Source organism: Zonotrichia albicollis, chromosome Z (assembly GCF_047830755.1).
Source record: "Zonotrichia albicollis isolate bZonAlb1 chromosome Z, bZonAlb1.hap1, whole genome shotgun sequence".
Classification (NCBI taxonomy): domain Eukaryota; kingdom Metazoa; phylum Chordata; class Aves; order Passeriformes; family Passerellidae; genus Zonotrichia; species Zonotrichia albicollis.
In genome coordinates, this window is record NC_133860.1 from 37,080,150 (window position 1) to 37,101,427 (window position 21,278).

A 21,278-nucleotide genomic window follows, 5' to 3' on the forward strand; every position below is an offset into this window, starting at 1 on the left:
AGAAGACCACAGTAAAATAACTCCCTACCATGCTTGTAGAAAGTGACAGAGATCAAGCTAAGAACTCAGTAATTCAGACATTAAAAGGACTCGTCCTTCACTGGAGCCACAGATACACTGCACAGATGTCTGAGATCTTTTCTAAGGGGTTCCATGAAAAGTTCCCTGCCTCAGGTGTCTGAAATAGGATACAGATGTTTACGCCACATGAAATCTCTTACTTCTGTCTTTTCCTAGAATATCAATTATTCAGGTTTCTTTTGACCTTCTGAGACCGCTCTGTGGTTTTTTTCACTGACTCCTTTATATATATGATTAACTTTAGTTATTGGATGTCAGTACAACTTAGCATATCAAATGCCTTGCAAAAGAGGACTACAGGGCCTAGTCTCTTCTCCAATTCAATGCCTATAATGCAGAAAAATTGTCATGGTTTAGTTGCCAAGACCCCTATAACAGTAAGTTGGAACTCATACCATACGTGACTCTTATTTTTAATTTGTTTTTAATTAAACTTCTTGTTCTATAAAATATTTGCCAAATCTATCCTCTGTTACACTGGATTCAAGTGAAGCAAAATTTGCCTTTATGTCAAAATCTGATAGGGTAAGAGTTAGTACATTAATGATATGTGTCAAGAATAAAAATATCAAATAGTTCATGCATGAATGTATTCTCTTTCAACCTTTCTTTTTTAACACTTGCAGAGCCACTTCTAAGACACCATCTCTTCAGTTTCATGACCTCCAATGTCAAATAAAATCAATTACATTTGGAAATTCATCATCATGATTTGCCTTTTACTAAAGCATGCTGTGGGTTTTGTTATGTTTATAGCAGGCAAAAATTCTGGTACCTTTCCCCATGTAAACTACACTCCTTTGCCAGAAGTATCGTACTGACTTGTGTGAAACTTAGAAAAAAATTAACATGGGTTAAGGCTATTAGTAATAGTGATATACAGGGAAAGACAATACAGGGAATAATACAGGGAAAGACAAAGCAAATACAATCATGAATTCTGAATGAGAAAAGTATTAATAATATGAAGTAGCTGAATTAGAATTTTGTCTTTAATCACCTTCAAGAAAGAGGCTTATGAAAGGATGCAAACTGAAAACAAAACCTAAACAAGTGTTATGTTAATCTTTGAATAATGTTCCCTTTATATGTTAGAGCACCATTGGAGGCCACAACCTATACTAACTATCTGTAGTAATTTATTGTAGTAAATAACTACTGGTGACATATTTAGGAATGGAGAGAACAACAGCTCTCCATCCTTAATCTAAGGTTGACGTGCACTTCTCCATTGTCAAAGCACTGTTTTAAGTAGTTTCAGTGTTATTGTATTTTCTAGCACTGTACTTTTTTTTTCTAAGTCTGTGAAAGGAAAGACATGAAGCTGTACTTGCTGTGTACTGCACAGCAACAGTGTAAACCTCAGAGCCCATTCCTTTTGTAAGGTTTATGGGGTAGTTTTATAAGCTTCCTGAGGATTTTTACTTCTGTTTTTTTTAACTAGATTATGGACACCAGTAAATGGAAGCAAACAGCAAGTTCTCTTCTGTAAGAAATAAAATTGAGTCATCTGCTAGGCTTTATCAGTTTTACAGCTGTCAGTGATGAAATACACAGCACCAGCTCACACAATTCAAACTCCCAGCAATGTATCAAATCCAAAATCCACCTAGATTATTTTTATTTTTCATGTTTATAAAACTGCAAAACTTTGAAAGTACAAACTTAAAAAGATCAATCAGTCAATAAACCAATAGTTAAGTATAAAGCCAGGAAACAGCAAATATGAGCTGAAATTTCTCTTTATAATCTTACCCAGTGTTCCACAAGGCTTGTTTTTATAAGTGCAGATATCATATCTGTTAAGAAAAAAAAGTAGATAAAGTATGTCAGTGAATCAGGTTTGTAAGATACTTTGTACATTTATCACATATCTGTATCATAGTCCATGTTGTCAGACCGCAATCAGTTTAATTATGTGCAGCCAGCTGGTGTCGGCCTTTTCTACACTCTGGTGTAAACCACAAGCTGCAGTACACTCACAGCCGCTGGCCTCAGGCCAGTGGGACACCTGCCAGCAAGAAAAAAATGGTTAAAGTGGATCTTTGTAATCACCAGCTCCATAAAGCAGTCTACCATTCTCTTATGAAGTTACAGCAGCATGGCTACAGAACTGCTACTGATTCTTAAACCCTAAGTTTTACTTATCCAGCATAATTGGAAGCCTCCTATGGTCTCACACTTATCAACGAAACAATATTAAGTGTAAGTTGTACTACTTAGTCTTTGGTTCTATTTAAAAAACTGAACCCTTAATTATTATACCATTTTTTAAAAATATCTTATGAACTGTCATTATAGTGCCATTCTCATTACCCTTCCATAATTACAGTGTATCTTAAGAATACGTGCTAACAACATAAAATGAAAACCAATGCTGCAAAAAGCTAAAATATTTCCTTAAAGGAAAAGTTCTGTCATTGTAGATACAATCTGTGAAACACAGAAGCTAATGAGTTTTTGTGTAGTTAATATGTAAATATGTGGAGCTAGCAATGAAATTAAAATGTTTTCTGTGGCATAGTTTTTAAAATAGCAGTGGTCATGCAGTCAATTCATTAATTACACCTTCATATTTTAAATATGCAATCCTATAATATGGATAGTGAAAAAAGGACACTCCCACAATGCTATTTATTTTCAAGGTTTTAAACTGACTTCCTTTATTTCTGAAGCGTACTATGCTTCAGAAAAATTTCTACTCTTTAGAAAGCTAAATAAAAAAAAAAAAAAAAGAAAAGATACCATCTTTATGCTTTAATTTTAAACCCAAATAGTTACTAATTTTGGGCCACCAGACATTGTCTGTTAAAAATACCATAAGGACTGCTATCACATATGAGTCTGATCACAAGATATATACCTTTCACTGCTAAAAGAGTTATGGTCTGTCTGCAAGCCAAATCCATGGACAAAATAACAAAGCTTAAAATTTGGAACAAATCCAGTAAACTCTCTATGCATGCAGACTGCTGTGACCACATGGAATTCCTTTGATTTTTAAAGGGTACTGAGTGTGGAGCAGTTTGTGGGATTAAGCTATAATTTTGAACTTAAATGTTCATGTGCATTAATTTCACCAAGGTGGTTCAAATGTGCACTGATTTCCTGTTTGCTGTCTGGAGGAGGGGGAAGGTAACCAAATCAGCATTCTTATAGACAACATTCTTACAAAAAAACATTCTTATTTCTCTTGAAACGTCCCTAAGTTCCAAGACGACACGGATTCAAGTAATAGAAGGATTTTTACTGATCATTTCCTGCCTTCTACATAATTAAGGAACCAAACTTATTCCTGTGCTCAGGAGAGTGTCTGAACCTAATCCTATTGAAGTTCAAGCAAAATCTGTTCCTCAGAGAAAGCAGATGGCTCAGTCTTGTTTAGTGAGAAAAACCCTAACTAAATTCTTTAGAACATAGTTGAGAACTGAATGGAAAAAAGCCTCTGAAATACACAGGTTTTCTGCTTTTTAATATCCAATGGCAGTAAGGAAAAGCAATTGAAGACATACATCCTTAGATAAAATGGATGCTTGAGAATAAAGCCAATTCCACTCAACTCAAGTAAATTGTTGTCCCTGACTTCAGCAGAGCTCAAAACTTTCCTGATGTCTGAATCCTGTCCTACAGGAAAGAACCTGAAGTTACTCCTCACCTTAGGCTGAGTTTCACAAAGAACTGTGACAGGAGAGAATTATATAAATTAAGTCCCTTGCTTCTGTTATATTTTTGAAAAACAAAGACCACAGTATTCTTCAGTTTATGCTGGGAACTGTGTGTTCTTCATTGTGCATAACCTAGCATTTTTAAGAAAATGTGATGATAATGAAACTTTAATTAGATAATAAAACTATGGAAAAAATAACTTTATTTTCCAATACACCAATTATTTCTGCAAGAACATACCTGGGTAGTAACATGTTCTAAATATGCCATCACTAAATATTCAAATTTTATAGACAATGATTAATTTCCTGTAAGGATCTTCATACACTCTCCTAACCCCCTGTTCACCAAGAACAAATTTTTTGAACTTTTGAAAAAGATTTCAGCCTAATGACTTACTTTATCTACATCATCTTCCAGCTCCATTTCTTCATCATATTACTTTCATATGAATGGTTGTGATTTGTCTGAAAGCTCTCAGCATTCTTATGAACCAAACTGCTTGCTTCCTCATTTGCTTCTCTATATGATTTAAAAACAGACTAACTTATCTTTTTTTTTTGTTTTGACACCACTTCTTCCAACTTTATTTTGAACCTTCAAGGAATTCACTTAGTTCTCAGATGTTGGGTTCCAAATGCAGAAGACTACAGATGTAACACTTGACAGCTAGTAATTTTAAGATAAGAAACCCCTGAAAATACAAATAATCAAGACTGCTCATGAGATTAGCTAGGTCTAGTTGCTATTGGAAATAAAAAAACAAAAAGGCAACCCACAAACAAACAAAATCAAACAAAAACCCACACTCAAAAAAGCAGCACAAAGATGCAGTTTAATCACCAGGAGCCTAGTAAATACTAAAGGAGCTAAAGAGACACAATAGGTAGAGTCTCAAGCAACAATTATCTCAACCAACCATTAAAGATTATGAAAACAGTCACAATTGTGACAACTGCAAAAATGTTGGTTCAATTCACTGACAGATGGTGTAAAAGGGATACCACGCAAAAGTTGAATGAAAGAACACAGTTACATAGGTAAATAACTTGGGATAAGATGGCAGCCAGACCATTTTGAGACAGCCAAGAAAAATCTGTGCCCAAGCCAAAAAGGAAGATAATATAACTCCTAATAAAGTGGGTGCAGTGCCCCTGAAATGTGACCACACTGGGGAAGTGGAATGGAAAAGAGGTAGGAGGGAAGATGGTTGATTACATGGCCATGCCTGCCCTGAAGAAATCAGAAGATGTTTCATGAGGCAGATGGCGAAGTGGTCTGGGACTGCTGGGCATTCCTGTGGGGCTGATGAAGAGCTGCACAGACAGACAGGAAATGCATGATGAATGTACAACTGTCACTGACAACTCTGACTGACACATCAGCCAGAAGGAAACTGCACAGACAGACCTTTATCTGTTCAACAGGCTGGTCAAGGACTGGAGCAGCAGTACACTCCTGTCATGCCATGGATCAAACAGCAAGAGTTAGTGCACCATACAGGGAGACCTTAAAAAGAAAAAACCCTGGTCTTTTTTGGCAGGATATACAGGCACCATGCTAAAATATACTTGCGCACTGTATTAAAAAGTGAAAGGGATCACGCTGGACACTGAAATTCTATTATCTGCATTATCAAGCTGTTTTAAAACTCTATCACAATTTTTTAAGAAACTCCTTGTGCAGATTTGACCCATGAGAACAACTGATCTCAAAGAACGCCCACGAGAAGTTGTGGAGATGGTCATGATTCTTAACAGGCAAAACACAGAAAACTAATCCATTTTGGAGACACCAGCTCAGTAGTGTGTACACAAGATCTGTGCCAGTGGTACTCAGTGCAATAAAAAAGCCACTGATGTGTTTATTTAATGTATTAGTGCAGATGTAAGCTACAGACTATCTTTTCAAGAAGTCTCTCTTATCTGTAACTCTAACCTGAAAAAAGTCCATTTCCTTTGCAAATCTGACGACTGGCATGACACTGATTATTTGAGCAGGACACTTAAGTCAAACAGGTACGAAAGACAAATCCTCTGTGAATATTGTAAACACTGCTCAAACTTGTCAGGTAAATTATCTGCAGTTACAGCCAATCTCAGGCACCTTAGGGGAATACAGCCATTTGTCTCCTGCAGAGAAAGGAGAGAAGATTCTTCCTGATCCCTGCAAAGTGTCCATTTTCAGGCCTAATGCATGCAGTTGTGCAACTATGTACCTCACAGAGAATTCCATGATTGCAAGTGTATTCCCACATAAAAAAAATAAAAATAAACTTCAAAAAAAGAGACATACTAATTCACAGATTTGATTATATGAAAGCATCACAATGATTCAATTGTACCTCCACCTACCCTTAGCATAAAAATGTAAATAATCTATTCTAGAAGCTAGAGAAGTTAAAAAATACTCCTTAAAAGCTATTCAGTCTCACATTAACAATTATTTAGAGCATAATTTGAGAGCAACTGGATAACTGGGGTTTTCCAGTTATCTGCCCTTCCCTCCACAGCAGTCATTTGCGAGTCTTTGCAAAGGAAACCGGACAGCTCATACTGATGCCTCCCCTGATAGCAGTCCCCAGCTCTGTGGCTTAGGGTACTTCACAGACAAACATTGCATCTTATCATTTAATTGATTTTTCTTTTATTGTCATCAGCCCTTCGTTAAATCCTCTTTATTCTGAAAAACAAAAAAATTGTTTCAGTGTCTGTCTGGGGGATATCGTCATGCCTTTATCAGCAAAGCTGAGTCCCACTAATTCAGTAGAGCTTCTTCCCTTTGAAATCACTATTTTTTTTTTTTTTTAATGAGATTAATATATGGGATTTTTCAGAATTGTGCCATTACACTGGGGCCCTTCTGTCACCACCATGTGCACTCACGGGACTTTCCAACTTTCTGAAGTGTGCATATTACAGTATCTAGTATTAGATACAATTTAAAGAATATCATTGATCAGCAAGAGTAACTCACACAATGTCTTTGATTTAAGTACAGTAAATGAGTAAAGAATGAAAACTCTTATTAGAAGGGCAAACTGTTCAAAATCAGTATGAAACACCAGCTGTTTACTTACACATACATCAAACTACTCCAAAACTACTCTGACAGCCACCAATAAGCATGAATAACATTTAAGATACATATTGACATAAATAACCAAGACTTTTGAAGGAATATTTCTTAATGGAAAATATTTTACGAGACCAAAATACAGTCACAGTGAATGAGGGAAAACCTACCAAGATGGATGGAATTCAAATGTAAAAAAAAAAAAGTAAGAATATTCAGGTTAGGCAAAACCAACAAATATGTATTGTTGGACATGTAGCTCTTTATAAATGTTTCAGATAGGTGAACACATACTTCATATATATAATACTAGACACTTTGCCAGCTAATCTGCTTGAAAGGGTTGTCAGAAAATGAAATTAAATGAAATAAAGATAACTGATTCTCTCCCAACTAAAAGTAAACAGAGCCAAATACTACCAATTATTAATGTTTCATTTTTAGGAAATATTTCCAAATGTTATCTCTGAAAGCAGGGTTCTATTTTTTACTTTTAAACCAAATTATACTTTTTGATACTCACTTTTTAATTATTATAGGTTTTAAGAACAAGCTCTTTAAATAAGGACTATCCTTCTCACACACTCATGCTCAACAATAAACCTAACAAGTTTATCAGGCTGCATATTTTTTACTTTTTATTCTTCATGCTGTGCAACATGATTTATCTATGCACCCAATCACAGTTGTTCCATTTTTGAACAAAGGTAAAAGACCAGGCAAAAAGGTACCTCTTACAAAAAATTAAATTAACCTGGTTCCAACACCTATGACTATAAACTGAACAGATCAGACTGAATCAGACTGAATCTCAGATTTCTCTTGAATGGATCAAAACCTTCAGACTATCTGACAACTCCAACACGTATTTCTGAAGCATGGAAGATCTAAAAAAAGAAAAAAAGCAGTGACTGTCATATACTTTCACCTTTTTTGGTTTTTTGGCGTGGCTATATTAAAAAAGTGGTCATTCTGCAAGTGCAGAAAATGTCACTAATGCTAGAGAACTGGATGTTACTAATACTAGAAAACTGCAATGGAATTAATAAGTCCTAAGAGAATTTGGTCATTCATTAGATTTCCACAAGTTACCAATAGTAATACTCTCTACTACACAGAGAGTTTTTATGTCTTTTTAAAGGTTTACTTCAGCACATCCTTTGCCTTACAAAAAGTGGTACACCACAACAGCATTCTGCCCTAAAATAAAGAACATGTCTTATTTGGTTCCTTCCTCAAAAACCTCAAACCAAAAAGAGCTATTTAAACCAAGGAAGGAAAAGAATAACATACATGTTACACATCACTCATCAAAAATAGCTTTTTCTATTATTAGTTTTCCATGTCTTTAATGCTGCCACAGACAACCAAAGTCTGTCTCTATTGGACTTTATTCTGATACTTAGCTTGGGTGGATAAATTCTGAGTTACAGCCAGAAAAACTATTGCTGCCATAAGTTCTAGTTCTCCTGATTTATGTAAATCTTTTAAATAATTGCACTGTAAATGAAACACTTCCATACTACTTTTTCTAAACGGCAAACTGCAAATGCAGTCAAAAATGCAAAAATAAACACAGTTGTGGAAAAAAAAATTACGCTGCCATTTGTATTCATCAGTTTCGGCAATATAATAATAGAATAGCAGTTGCAAGTTTATCACAATCAGTAGTATTATTAGTGCCCTTAGGACACTCAGAATAACTCCTGATCCACATAAAAATACTATGAAAGTGCATCAGAAATATAGAGCCACCTACCTGTGTGACAATGCTGATTTCAATAATATTCAGGGGTAACATAGAGATTCGGCATTTGCACTATCGCCAGAGTGTAGGAAATACTTGATGATTTGTTGCATTCTGAACCTCAGAAGCATTTTAAACTTTTATTGCATTCTCAGTATTGAGCCAAAATTTAGATGGAGTTATACAGACGTAGCTAGCTCAAACAAAACTAGAGAATAAACTAGAAACTTCTACATATCTGCTCTAAGTACTTTGTTACTAATTTCTCTATCAGTACATTCAGGATAAGTCCAGCAACTAACACATAAAACTTTTTTTCAAAGGACATTGATACTGAACAGCTTAAGCAGCTTTTAGGGCAACGGTTTTTTTAGAGTGTGCTAAAGTAACCAAGTCTGGGGAAAAGGAAAGCTAGCAAAACTAATTACATAAGTGTGGTTGGGGGCGTCCTGCCACACAGCAGAGAATAGGAAGCAACTAGTCTAGACCTCTGGCAGAAGGGAAACACAGCTAACAGCTATGATTACTAACCAAGTTTTAGCTCTGTTGTATGGAAATAAATTAGGTAAGTTAGAGCAATAACATATTGCACATATATTTCTAGGTTCTTCTATTATTTCTGTGATTTTAATGTGGGTATGCCTTTTTCCTAAATTTCTGAATATTGTAAACAATTAGTTTACAATCTCTAAGAAGACCACATATCTTTACAGACAAAATGTTCACTTTATTTACCCTTACTCACATTGCATATGGCATAAAAGGCTGTAAAGAGTATCAGCTCATTAGGATGACAGACCACACCTGGTACAGAAGAACCTAAGAATTGCAACATGGGCCAGACCACAGATTCCACTATCCAATACCTTGCCTTCACAACGAACTAAGAGAAGGCCCAAGAAAGAATAACACCACTGCAAGCATAAAACGTCAATTATACCAGTACTCTCCCAACTATTTTTGGCCCAGACATTTTGAGACAGATGTGCTTCTGTGTATTTAGTACTTTCAATGGATTTTTCTTCTGTGAACATGCCTAGCCAACCTTTCAACCTATACATATGTCCAGCTTCCATAAAGTGACTTGCCAAGAAGTTTCAACATTAGCTAAACCTTGCATTAAGAAAGGCTGCCTCTCTTCTCCTGGTTTTGAGTCTTTCTTCTATATTTTCTGGACAGCCTCAAGTTCTTGTGGTGAAAGATGCTATGAACGATTTTTTCCTCACTTGTGCCCCCCACACAATCGTGTAACTGGTTAGATCATTGTAGTAATGTCCCAGATTTGCCTTTTCCAAAAGTTGACTTCTTCAAGTAAGAGTCCTCAATTTAGTCATTCCTTGTAAAGAAAGTCAGATTTTGCAGTCATGCTTGCTCCCCTTCTCCAATTGCCTGAAAACCTTTTGAGAGGAGCAGGCCAGAGTGATACAAACTATGCAAGAAGTAGGCATACCATGCCCAGTTTAACCAACTGCATAATAAGGTTCTTTACTCTTTTCCCAATAATCTTTAATAGATTTAATTTGCTGGATTAACAATGTATACTTGACAAGTAGTCCAAATGTTCACAGGATAATAATAATATTATCTAATAATAGGAGCAGTGGTTGTGTTTTGCTACTTCTGGTTGATATTTGTACAAAATTTCTGATAAAAAGATTGAAACTCTTACATATACACTGTCACAACTTATTTTGCCTGAAAATAATGAGAACCCTGTGCTTGGATTCAGTTAAAGAATCACAAAATTATATTTACACAAAGAGCTAAATTTCAGTACCTGAATGCATTGATTAAAACCTTCTTCAGTCAATGCAATAATGTTTATTTGTGGACTTCTTCTAAAGGTCAAAAACAAAGACAGTTACTCCACCCAAATGATTTTTAACCCGGAGTAGAATCAAAATAATTTTTTGTCTCACAGCAATATATTTTACAAGTTTAGTGCTTTTTTCTATAAGTAGTGTTACAATAAGTTACAATAAGCTACAATAAAGGATTTCTTCTCTTCGAAAAATGTCAGCAAACAATTTGATCAGATTGCTTAAAGAACAATACAAAGCCAATTGAGTGCTGGACAACTGAGTGGTAGTTTTCCAGATGACATGCAAAATACAGCTAACAAAGTCTGAAGGTAGCATATTCTGTGGTCTGCTTGTGCATGACAAAGAAAAGAAATACGCAGAATTAAATGGCAGCAGAGGCAAAGACTGCTCTAACAAAGAGGATCCATTTAAAAGAAATACACAAGTTTACAAGAAAAGAAATATGTCGGAGATCTTGTCTGAGTTTGTTAGAGCATACCAACCTGTCATGTTAAGACCAGAAGGAACTTAATTTGATTTTTTGTGTTTTTTAAAAGGGGCTGGCAAATGGAATACCTGCACTTCACATGGATCTTTGAAGTGTGTCTGTATGAAAAACTGAATCCATACAATTCAGAACTGCTTGCAAATCTTTCTTTAATCTTCTTTTCCATGTAATACAAGCCAGGAAGAAATATTAGCTCTATTGAAGACAAAAAAGTTTGTGTAGTATCTATTATCATTTATCATTATCATTTTCATTTCAGGAAAAATAACTTATTTTTTTAGAAATCATTTTAATGTCAACAGCAACTAACTGTTGTGAATGAAGGGCTGCATACCATGAGAACATTAACTGACTTTACAGCAGTCACTGCTCATAAACCACACCATTCTTATTGCATACAGGTTAGGATTAATCAACTGTATTTATCCAGGCTGTCTGCAGGCATCTGTCCTTGCTTCCTCTTACCTTAAAGAAAGTAAGAGTTAAGCTGGTGCAATTTATTTTATTACTCCTGACAAAAAGAGAAACAACCACAGAACTAGATAGGAAAGTAAATGGGCTTCAGAAACCATGAGCTATCCTGCAAAGGGACGCACGTGTCAGGGTGCTCTGTATATGAATTCTTCAACCTAAGCTATTAAATCCATATTAAAACTACATGATTTGTCAAAAGGAACTTATCAGTGATTCCTTGGGTTTAAACCTTCCATAAATGATTCAAGCCTTCACTTTGTAAACTAGTCTTTCAAAGCTAACCTATCTTGAGGTGGGAAAATAAATTAATAAATTTCTCTTTATTACATTTATTAGGCCCACCAAGTGTTTAGCCACTTTTGTCTTTTGTGAAAACTTTTACAGTTATATTTCCAAAATTAGTTTGGTTCCCCCTACAAATGTTATGAAAGAAAAGTTCCATTACTTTTTTTAATTGACAATCCACTCCTTCATATTAAAATTGACCTGAACTTCTGTTTTATTTTTTACCACATACTGCATATTACCATGAGACTATTAAAATAATTATTCCCATGAGTTTTATAAAATTTTAAATGCTGAACAGAAATTTTGGCTGGCTCCAAGGAGAACCCTTATTCCCATGCGGGCAGTCAAGCACTAAAGTGGTCTGCCCAAAAAGGTTTTGCAAGATTTGACTAGGTAAACCCTTGTGAAACCTAGTTTGATCTCATAGCTCACTCTGCTCAGAGGATAACATTGGACTGAAGACCTCCAGAGGTTCCTTTCAGACTGAATCCAATAGATTCTAAGTAAGAGTTACCTAAAAATCTTCATATCATTTAATTAACAATTATGAAAAAAACAAATATTACATTTCAACACAACTCTTCACAATATTCATTGGAAAGTAAATTACATGTAAATTACATTATTCAAAATAGAAGCATCATTAAACCATAGTTATTGTAGTACAGGATAGTACAATATAGTATTAATATATTAATAATAAAAATAGATATAATTTTTTCAGCAGTACAGAAAACTGGGGGAAGAGGTTCCCTCTCCCTTCCACTCTGAGTTGGAATAATACTATATCTTCCTAACAACCACACATGAAAGTTCATGAACTTCATTCCCCAATTAGTTGACTGCGAAGTTTTAATCACCTGACATTGTTCTGTAAAGCACATTCTCTACTGCAATGCCAACACAATCACCCAAAACACTAACTGCAAGAAATCCAGGAAGTTGAAGCTGAAAGAAAAATAAGCTCGCCTTATTTCTTTTTGCCTCATTAAATTTTAGAAATTAATGCAGCTAAACCATTATAAATAATGCCAGGTAAATACCATAAGATCTACAAACAAGATCACATCCAAGAAAATATTTCTTTCAATTGTGGCTGAAGAAATGGGGAGAATTCCACTGTATTAAGGTCACAAAATTATTATTTTTTTAATTATTAGTTTCATTTATGTAAAGTTATTGAACTAAAACACTTAAATTCTCTCAGATTTATAGAAAAGGAAGGCTCAATTTAGAAGTTAAATAAAGTAAGGACGATTTAAAAGAGGTTGGATAGCATGTAGGAACTACCACTATTTGATTTTCTTTTTAATATATTAACTGTAATTTCTGCTTTATAAAGTAGTCTGGTTCTCATTTGTTCAGCTTAAGTTATTTTAATGTTTCTATTATTGTCAGGCATAGCTTTATTCAACAAATACAAGTCATTTACAAATGTAAATACTTTAATCAAATTCCCACTTTTGCCTGGAACCTGTAAAAAAACATGTGGTGTTCCTCAGAACTGTGTTGGGGCCAGTCCTGTTTAACATCTTCATCAATTATGTGTATAAACCTCTGCAAATTCACAGGTGACACCAAGCTGGGTGGGAGTGCTGATCTGCTGGAGGGCAGGGAGGCTCTGCAGAGGGATCTGGGCAGGCTGGATCATGGCTGAGGCCAATGGTGTGAGGTCAAGTAAAGCAAAATGCCAAGTTTTACTCTTGGGTCACACCAACCCCAGGCAGCTCCACAGGCTGGGGCAGAGTGGCTGGAAAGGAGCTGGGGGTGCTGGTGACAGCAGCTGAACATGAGCCAGGCTGTGCCCAGGGGCCAAGAAGGCCAATGGCATCCTGGCCTGGATCAGCAATGCTGTGGCCAGCAGGGCCAGGGCAGGGATTGTCCCCCTGTGTTGGGCCCTGCTGAGGCCGCACCTCCAGTGCTGTGCCCAGGGCTGGGCCCTCACTGCAGGAAAGGCCCTGAGGGCCTGGAGAGAGTCCAGAGAAGGGCAATGGAGCTGGGGCAGGGTCTGGGGCACAAGTGCTGTGAGGAGCAGCTGAGGGAGCTGGGGGTGTCTAGCCCAGAAAAAAGGAGGCTCAGGGGAGACCCTGTCACCCTCTACAACTGCCTGAAGGGAGGCTGTAGAAAGGTGAGGGTCAGCCTCTTCTTCCAGGCAACAAGTGACCTGATGAAGGGAAATGGCCTTAAATTGTGCCAGGGGAGGTTTGGATTACATATTAGGAAACATTTTTTTACAGAAAGGGTTGTAAAGCATTTGAACTGGCTGCTCAAGGAAGTGGTGGAAGCACCATCTCTGGAAATGTTCAAAACACATGTGAATATGACACTTGAAAATATGGTCTATTGGTGGTGATGCTGGGTTGACAGCTGGACTTGATAATCTTAAATGTCTTTTTGAACCTTAATGATTCTATTATTCTATGATTCTAACTTGTAAAAGCCTAAAGCAAAAAAATCTGAATTAAAATGTTATTTTTATTAGTTAAAATTTTCATATAATTAAGAGTTCTGAATCTGTTTAAGTTCTTGAGCTACTTACGAGAACATGCAAGAAAAGAATTTCCTTCCAGTAATGAGGGGAGAGATGGTAATTTCAGCAGTGCACAGACTATAAAGAAGACCCACATGTTTCAGTGAAGTTACTACCTCTAGCACTGCATCATACTACTTAGAATGCCATTTTTAGGAAAGGACACATACAGGAACAAAGTTTTTTGGATTGCCAAACAATCTGCTTAACTGACTCAAGACATAACCAAAAATAGAATTGCGAAACATCACAATTCTCCTGACCAAGTGCATCTCATACTATTGCTATTGTTTTATGCTTGTTTTTTTTAACCACTAAATAATTAGCAATCATAACCAAAATGTGACTAAAATGGAAGAGCTTCAAAACCACTCTTGGTCAAAGACCCATAAACGCTTCCATGGCCTAATATACTGCATTTCACATATCTGAAAAATTCCTTGGTTTTTGAAGTACAATTTCTTGTTCTTAACTGATTTCAAACACATTGTTCACAATTGCATAACATATCACTCTGCTTTGGCAGGTGGTTGAAAGAGCTCATAGGGTAGAAATTTCTTCTGAAAGAATCTGGACAATGAGCATTTGTCAGCATTACTTATGACCTTGCAATTTCTAAGCAGGACTAACTGTCCTAAAATAACAATATAAGCAAATACCTTTCATTACAGCTAAATTAATGTGCAAGCTAAGGAACTGCCTGTACCACTTCCTGCCTATATATCCAATAACTTAGCACTCCCTTTTTCAAGCTGCTGAGAGTAATAAATGAGAGATTTACATGGGTCTGGCTGAAGTAGTGAGAAGGCAATCCAAATGCAACCTCAGTGCTATCCAAAGAGCCATCTTAAAAGGTCTAAAAAAGAATCAAATACATTTGGAAGCTGAATCTTATCAGCTCCCAAAAACACAAGTTCTACAGTTTTCAGAACACAACCTGAACAAAATGTTCAGAAATAACAAAAATATTAACTTTAATAATTTACACCTGATGTCCTAACATAATGTTACAAATACCTACAGCAGCAATTTGATTCAAACAGCAGTATTGGATAGTCATTCATTCTGTAACTCACTACAAAGCTAATTTTAAAACAAGGTTTTGTTACCTGCCATATGGAAAAGAAAAAATTAATTTTGGCAGTTTCTATCCTTCCTGCCCTGACCTTAAGGCATCTCATCCTCCAAGATCATAACTGCATCAACTCTCAGCTTATTGACAGTGAAACAGTCACGGACTAAGCTAACTTCTATTATCTTGTTGCTTATATGTCTAACTATTACACAGACTCAAATTTCTCTGGCATGAGCCTTACTCTATGCAGATCTAGGAGTCTTCCCAGAAAAGTCATGTTGGTCAACATGTACTTCAAACACCAAAACATGCAAAACTGTAAGTTATTTATGAACTATGTCTCAACTTCAGAAAGAATCCAAACAAAAACATGAAAAAATATTTTTTGTTAAATGATCTGAATATTTTTCCTTCTCCATTTGACTGACCACGATTTGACACTCCAGTTAGTTTTATACCAAATCTAAAGCCATTACTAAGAGTTCCAAAATTTCATCACTTGTGAATGAGTAACAAGTCTGGTTACACAAATTCCAGACTACCAAATAAAATCTCACGGCTAAGACATGCTACTGAATACATCTTAATTTTTTTAAAACAACAAAAGATCAGAAATTTTGTTGGTCTTCTGAAAAACACTTGAGGAGGTCAAGTGGGGGGAGGAGGCAGACAGCAGGGGTCAGAATTTAAAAAAAAAAAAAAACCAGGTAAAAATTGAAGAAGTATTTGACTTGAAACAATTTAATATTTCATAAGGTTTTTTTGTTTCTAGATATGTAAGTATTTTTAATGAAATCTCTTATTCCTAAGGACTTGCTTTTACAAGGGAAAAACATCTCTCCATTTATTCACAGACTTGCTTTAGTACCTGTTATGAACAAGAACAGGTGTTTTCGCAGCATCCCTCCAAAACTGATACAAGACTCAAAGATCATTAATAGATTAATGCAGTTTAATTGCTAAAAATGATGTCAGTCCCTGTAGCAACTTCTGTAATATGGACACATTTCTTCTTCTACTTGGAGAAATACTAATTATGTTAATTACCTAAACAGAGAATTGTCCTCAATAACAACTATGTTCTGAGACATAATAAAAAGCTTTCAATTCCAAATTATAAAAGTTACAATGATTTCTCATTAAAAAAAAAAAGAAAAAAAAATATATATATAGTGCACATGAGTAGAAACATCCTTTTTCTGCAGTACCCAGGACACAAGTGTACCTTGCCAGCAAACTGCAATACCACATGCCCAAAAACTCAGACTGCAGACTAATAGTAAACTGTCAAACTCTGAAAACTCACAAAGGTACTGATTCAAAATTATTGTGGACTTAAGCTGTGGGGACATATTCAGGATAGTCTGTTTGCCCAAGAAAGGCTTGGGCAGAAAAAACAAGTAATTAACTATTTCACGTCATGTGAAGATTTCTTTGGCAAGGGGCAGGCAGGCAGTAATCTAGAAACCTAGAATCTAGAAATCACATCTAAAAGTCTAAATCTAATCTAAAATTCTGTAGAAAGAAAGATGGTCTACCATCCAAATTGGAGAAAAATGCAAAGTGTAACTGGTAGTGCATTAAAAGAGCATTAAAGGAGGAAAGGGCACAAAATAACAATTCTGCTCTCAAAGTCACCACAGAAAGAAATTTGATTCTGGGAGAATCTACTCCTCAGTGCTTGTCACCGCCTAACAGATCACCAGTCCCAGGGGCAGAGAGCTGATAGCTTATAGTAAAGCAACCACATATTGCTGGCTGAGAATATATCACAGGTGTCAGGAACAAAACATCAGAGGAGCACACTGTAGTTGTCATTTCTGTTTGGGAGGCTGAAGAACATTTATCTTTTCATTTTACTGGATTACAAAGAGAAAGAAAAACTCCAATTAAAAAATAAAACTAAATCCATGAGGAACAGCAGAAGATAAATCAAAGCACAATTATAAACAGTAAGCATATATCATTCTTTTCTGCTTTGTGGAAGCTCTCACTGAATACTATAAAAAGCTTGTCTTTCCTGATTTAACTGTCCTCTCAAAAAAAAAAAAAAAACAACCAAACCCCCCCCCAAAAAAACCCAGCCAAACCAAAATCAAACCAAACAAACAAAAAACACAAACGAGCAAGCAAAAAAAAACCACCACAAATCAAAAATCTTTGGATGTATCCAATAATGCTACTTCAAATCTGTATCATAAAACAGAATGAACAGCATTACAATATGGGCATATTTCTAAACCTGGTTCTTATTTCATCTGTAACTTGCTAAATTCTCTTACTGTGGAAAGTACAGAAAAAGTATGAAAAAGGTGTGGATACTGTTTTTCAATGACCAGGCTGCACAAAAACAGAAGAATCCAGACTACCCTAATCTGCTATATAAAGTGTTAAAAGAAAAAGCACGTGGTGTAGAAGTCTGTGGATGGTATAAAAGTACAGTATCTTTGGCATAAGTACTAAGAATAATGAAGAGATAATAAGACTTTTTCTTGTTGCCATGGGTTCAGGGAATGCAGACATCTGTAGCATGGCATGGACAAAGGTACTAACATTCAAAACTGTAAGACTGTAACTTTATATGACCCAAGCACATTTGCACTAAAATTCAATTTCCAAGTGAATTTCAATAACATGCATGAAAAAAACATGCATTTAAATACTATACTTCATATTTAAAAGGATTTACAGGTTTTTTGCATTTATGCCTGTATACCTTTTAGCAGATAAGAACCCATAGTAAGAGATCCTGTTTGGATACAGCAAGTGGAGAGTATCAACACAACTGAACGTGTATGTTTCACACAGATAATTTTCACCTTGGCATGCACACAACTCTATCAAAATCATAAGACTTAGGTGACTAAAGATTTGGCAATCAGGCCCTGTTAGGTGCAAGCTTGAGGGGTGAAGGGTGGAGGAGTGTATGTATGAGGGGCTTAACAAGTATTTTAACACCAACACACACAGCAGTTCACAGAAAAAAAATGTTATGAAGCAACCACAGCAAAGTCTGAGACAAGGAACAATGTAATAGTTAAACAGAAATTTTGTCAGAATATGACAACTGATACTCATGTTCTAATGAGCAGTGGATCAATTCCATACTGTAAAAAAAGGGAACCTTACATACAGATAACCCAGCACCTTGGTGACTCAGAGGGAAGAGTGCCATCTACTGAGGCAATAACTTAATTATAATGCAACAGCAAATCCTATTTTTGTTGTGAAACAGAGAAGACGTTTTAAAGGCAATATTTAAGTGTCTTCTAAATCCCATTGAAAATCCAAGCTTTTTATTTTGAAATATTACTACAATTTATATGACGGTGGTTCTGTGTTCTTAGTAGGCTAGTGTTTTAGCTGAATTAATACTTATAATATGCCTGAATAACTTCTAAGGGCTCTATTTCTAAAAAAACTAGGACCTTTAGTTTCCAAGTAAAAGATGTCACTTCTGAATATTCTGCCTCTTAAAAAAGCCTCATATTTGGACAGAGAAACATGAAGATACTCAAAGGGACAACTGAAAAAGGACTTTATGCCTTTTTATTTTCCTTCATATAAGAGTCTGGTGTTGAGTATTACTGTGCTGGAGGACAAAAAAAAATAAAAACATAAAGAACCAGTTACAGAAGATATTCTGAATTTATTTGACCTTTGGGTTAATAAACTTGTTGATAATCAACCTGAAGCATACTTCTCAGCAAACTTTACTTTTAGAAACATGCAGTAGTCAAAGAAAAGTACATAACCTCTCAGTGTGTTCTGTTTGACACTCTTTGCCAAGTATAGCAGAATATTATTTGTGTACAGATTTCAAATTCTTTAACTCAAATTGTATAAAGCAAGTGATTAGTTCTGGATGGTTGTGAACCAATTCCTCCTGTGTTTTATATATTTGCTAGGTATACAATACAATCTGAAATCTGGTCAGTGAAAAGTACTAGACATGGATCACAAATTGCGCAGTCAATGTTTCTTTAGAGGTCATAGGTATATATTAAATTTTGTTCTCCTATACAGCATAGTAAAACTATAGCATAGCAAACTGTCCTACTGGAGCCCTTGCCAAACTTAAAATCTGCATGAAGACCATTACAGTACTTGTAAAATGTTCAATTTCTATTTTTCACCTCCCTGGTTTCATTTTTCAAATAGCTTGCCTCACTTGTGTTTTACTATCTTAATGGGAAAACACATTCAAATGCATACACATAGTAGTTTACTCAAGTACAATAAACCACAGCTTTATGATGGCTATTTAAAAAAAAATTTAAAAAATTTCATCTGTGGAAAGCAAAACTTCAAACATCTGACCATGTTTCTACAGTTACCTAAAAAAAGCTGTATTTGAAATATGAAGCAATCATGAGCTGGCATTCTTGGACTTAACCTCACCAAATGTAACAGGAAATTACTTGGTAACTATTTGGAAAAAAATAGATGCAATGAGTAGGAGATCATCAAGATTTTGGGTTGAGAGCAACTATAAAATTATGTCTCCTATAGTGTTCAGGGAGTCTATAGCACTGAAAAACTAGAATTCTCTGAGGTGCATCTCATCAAATCCTATAGATTTATGTATGTTCAGGTTCTCCAGATTGTCACAAACTTGCACTTCACTTTGAGTGGGTAGAACTTTGCTACCCCAGTCCTTGTTCTGCAGTCCATGACAGACATGAAAATATTTTTCAACAGAGCTACCATAGCATGCATGCATGATAGAATGAGTTCTGAAATGGAAGGCAAGGTCTTCCTTAGCAGACCACTATTCCATTTGGTAACTTTAACTAAATTACTGTTATTCCAGATCTTTCAGTTGTAAAGGCAAATACAAAGAAATTTGTTTGGTTTTAGTAAGTTTAGTCATATATAAGCGGAACTCTTCACACCAATTACATAAAATAATTACAACAAATACATAGCAAGCTAAGAGAGGGTAGGCTTGCCCTTTTAGAAGAAGAAAATGGCCTGTGTCAACCTAGGGTAATTAAAAGGAAAGGAGACAGACTGCTGTTAATGAATGGGGAGGTCTTAGACATGTGGGTTAGGGCAATACCAAGCACAAATATGGCTGGGTGAAGAATGAATTGAGTAGCCCTGACAAGCACTTGGGAGTGCTGTGGCTGAGAGGCTGGACCTGCCCCAGCCATGGGCACTGCCAGCCCAGAGAGCCACACGTGTCCTGGGCTGCATCCAGAGCAGGGTGGGCAGCAGGGCAGGGAGGGGATTCTGCCCCTCTGCTCTGCTCTGCTGAGACCCCACCTGCAGGGCTGCATCAGCTCTGGGGGCACAGCACAGGAGGGACAGGGACCTGCTGGAGGGAGTCCAGAGGAGGCCACAGAGAGATCAGAGGGATGGAGCACCTCTCCTGTGAGGACAGGCTGAGAGAGTGGGACTGTTCAGCCTGGGAAAGAAAACGCTTTGTAAACACTTTACTGCAGCCCTTCAGTATGTAAAAAGAAAGCTGGAGAGAGACTTTTCACAAGAGCTTGTTGTGATAGGAGAAGAGGTAATGTATGAAATTGCCTCAAATGTATGAGATAGTCATGACCTTTTCTCTGTTGTGTCTTTATAATCCCCTTTGTTCAAAATACTACACTAAACTGCCACATATATATATATGTATCTTTGATATTGTGTTACCAGACACAAAATCTTTGGGTTTTTATTATACCCTTTTCTTTAATTTCTACCAATTTCTAAAGTTTTTAATCTAGCATCTTACATAGTAGTTTACCTAACAGTATATGACACAATGGAAACAGCAATTCCAGAACCAAAGTGTTTTACTGCGAGCTAGAAGAAACCACGCACACTGAAACAGTAAAGGTAAAAGATAACTTGGGAAAACAGGTCCACTTAAACTGATTAAGTGTCCAGAGATCAAGTGAAAAAGTCGTCTCTGAAAACACACACTGATAAATTCCATCATATGCCTGTCATTTACAAAAATCAAATACATTTAGCAGAGTGTCTGAAATCCAAAATTCAGGCACTCATATGAAGGAAGTTCACACACTGAGGAC

General features: G+C 36.0%; 1 protein-coding gene across 1 annotated transcript in view; it reads right to left on the bottom strand.

Moving 5' to 3' along the window:
- Positions 1-21,278, bottom strand: part of ADAMTS6 (ADAM metallopeptidase with thrombospondin type 1 motif 6) — a 145,267-nt gene that overhangs the window by 85,281 nt on the left and 38,708 nt on the right. Inside the window, exon 8 of the mRNA XM_005492982.4 lies at positions 1,837-1,880. Coding sequence (XP_005493039.1) covers positions 1,837-1,880 — 44 coding nt within the window. The remainder of the gene's footprint in view (positions 1-1,836; positions 1,881-21,278) is intronic.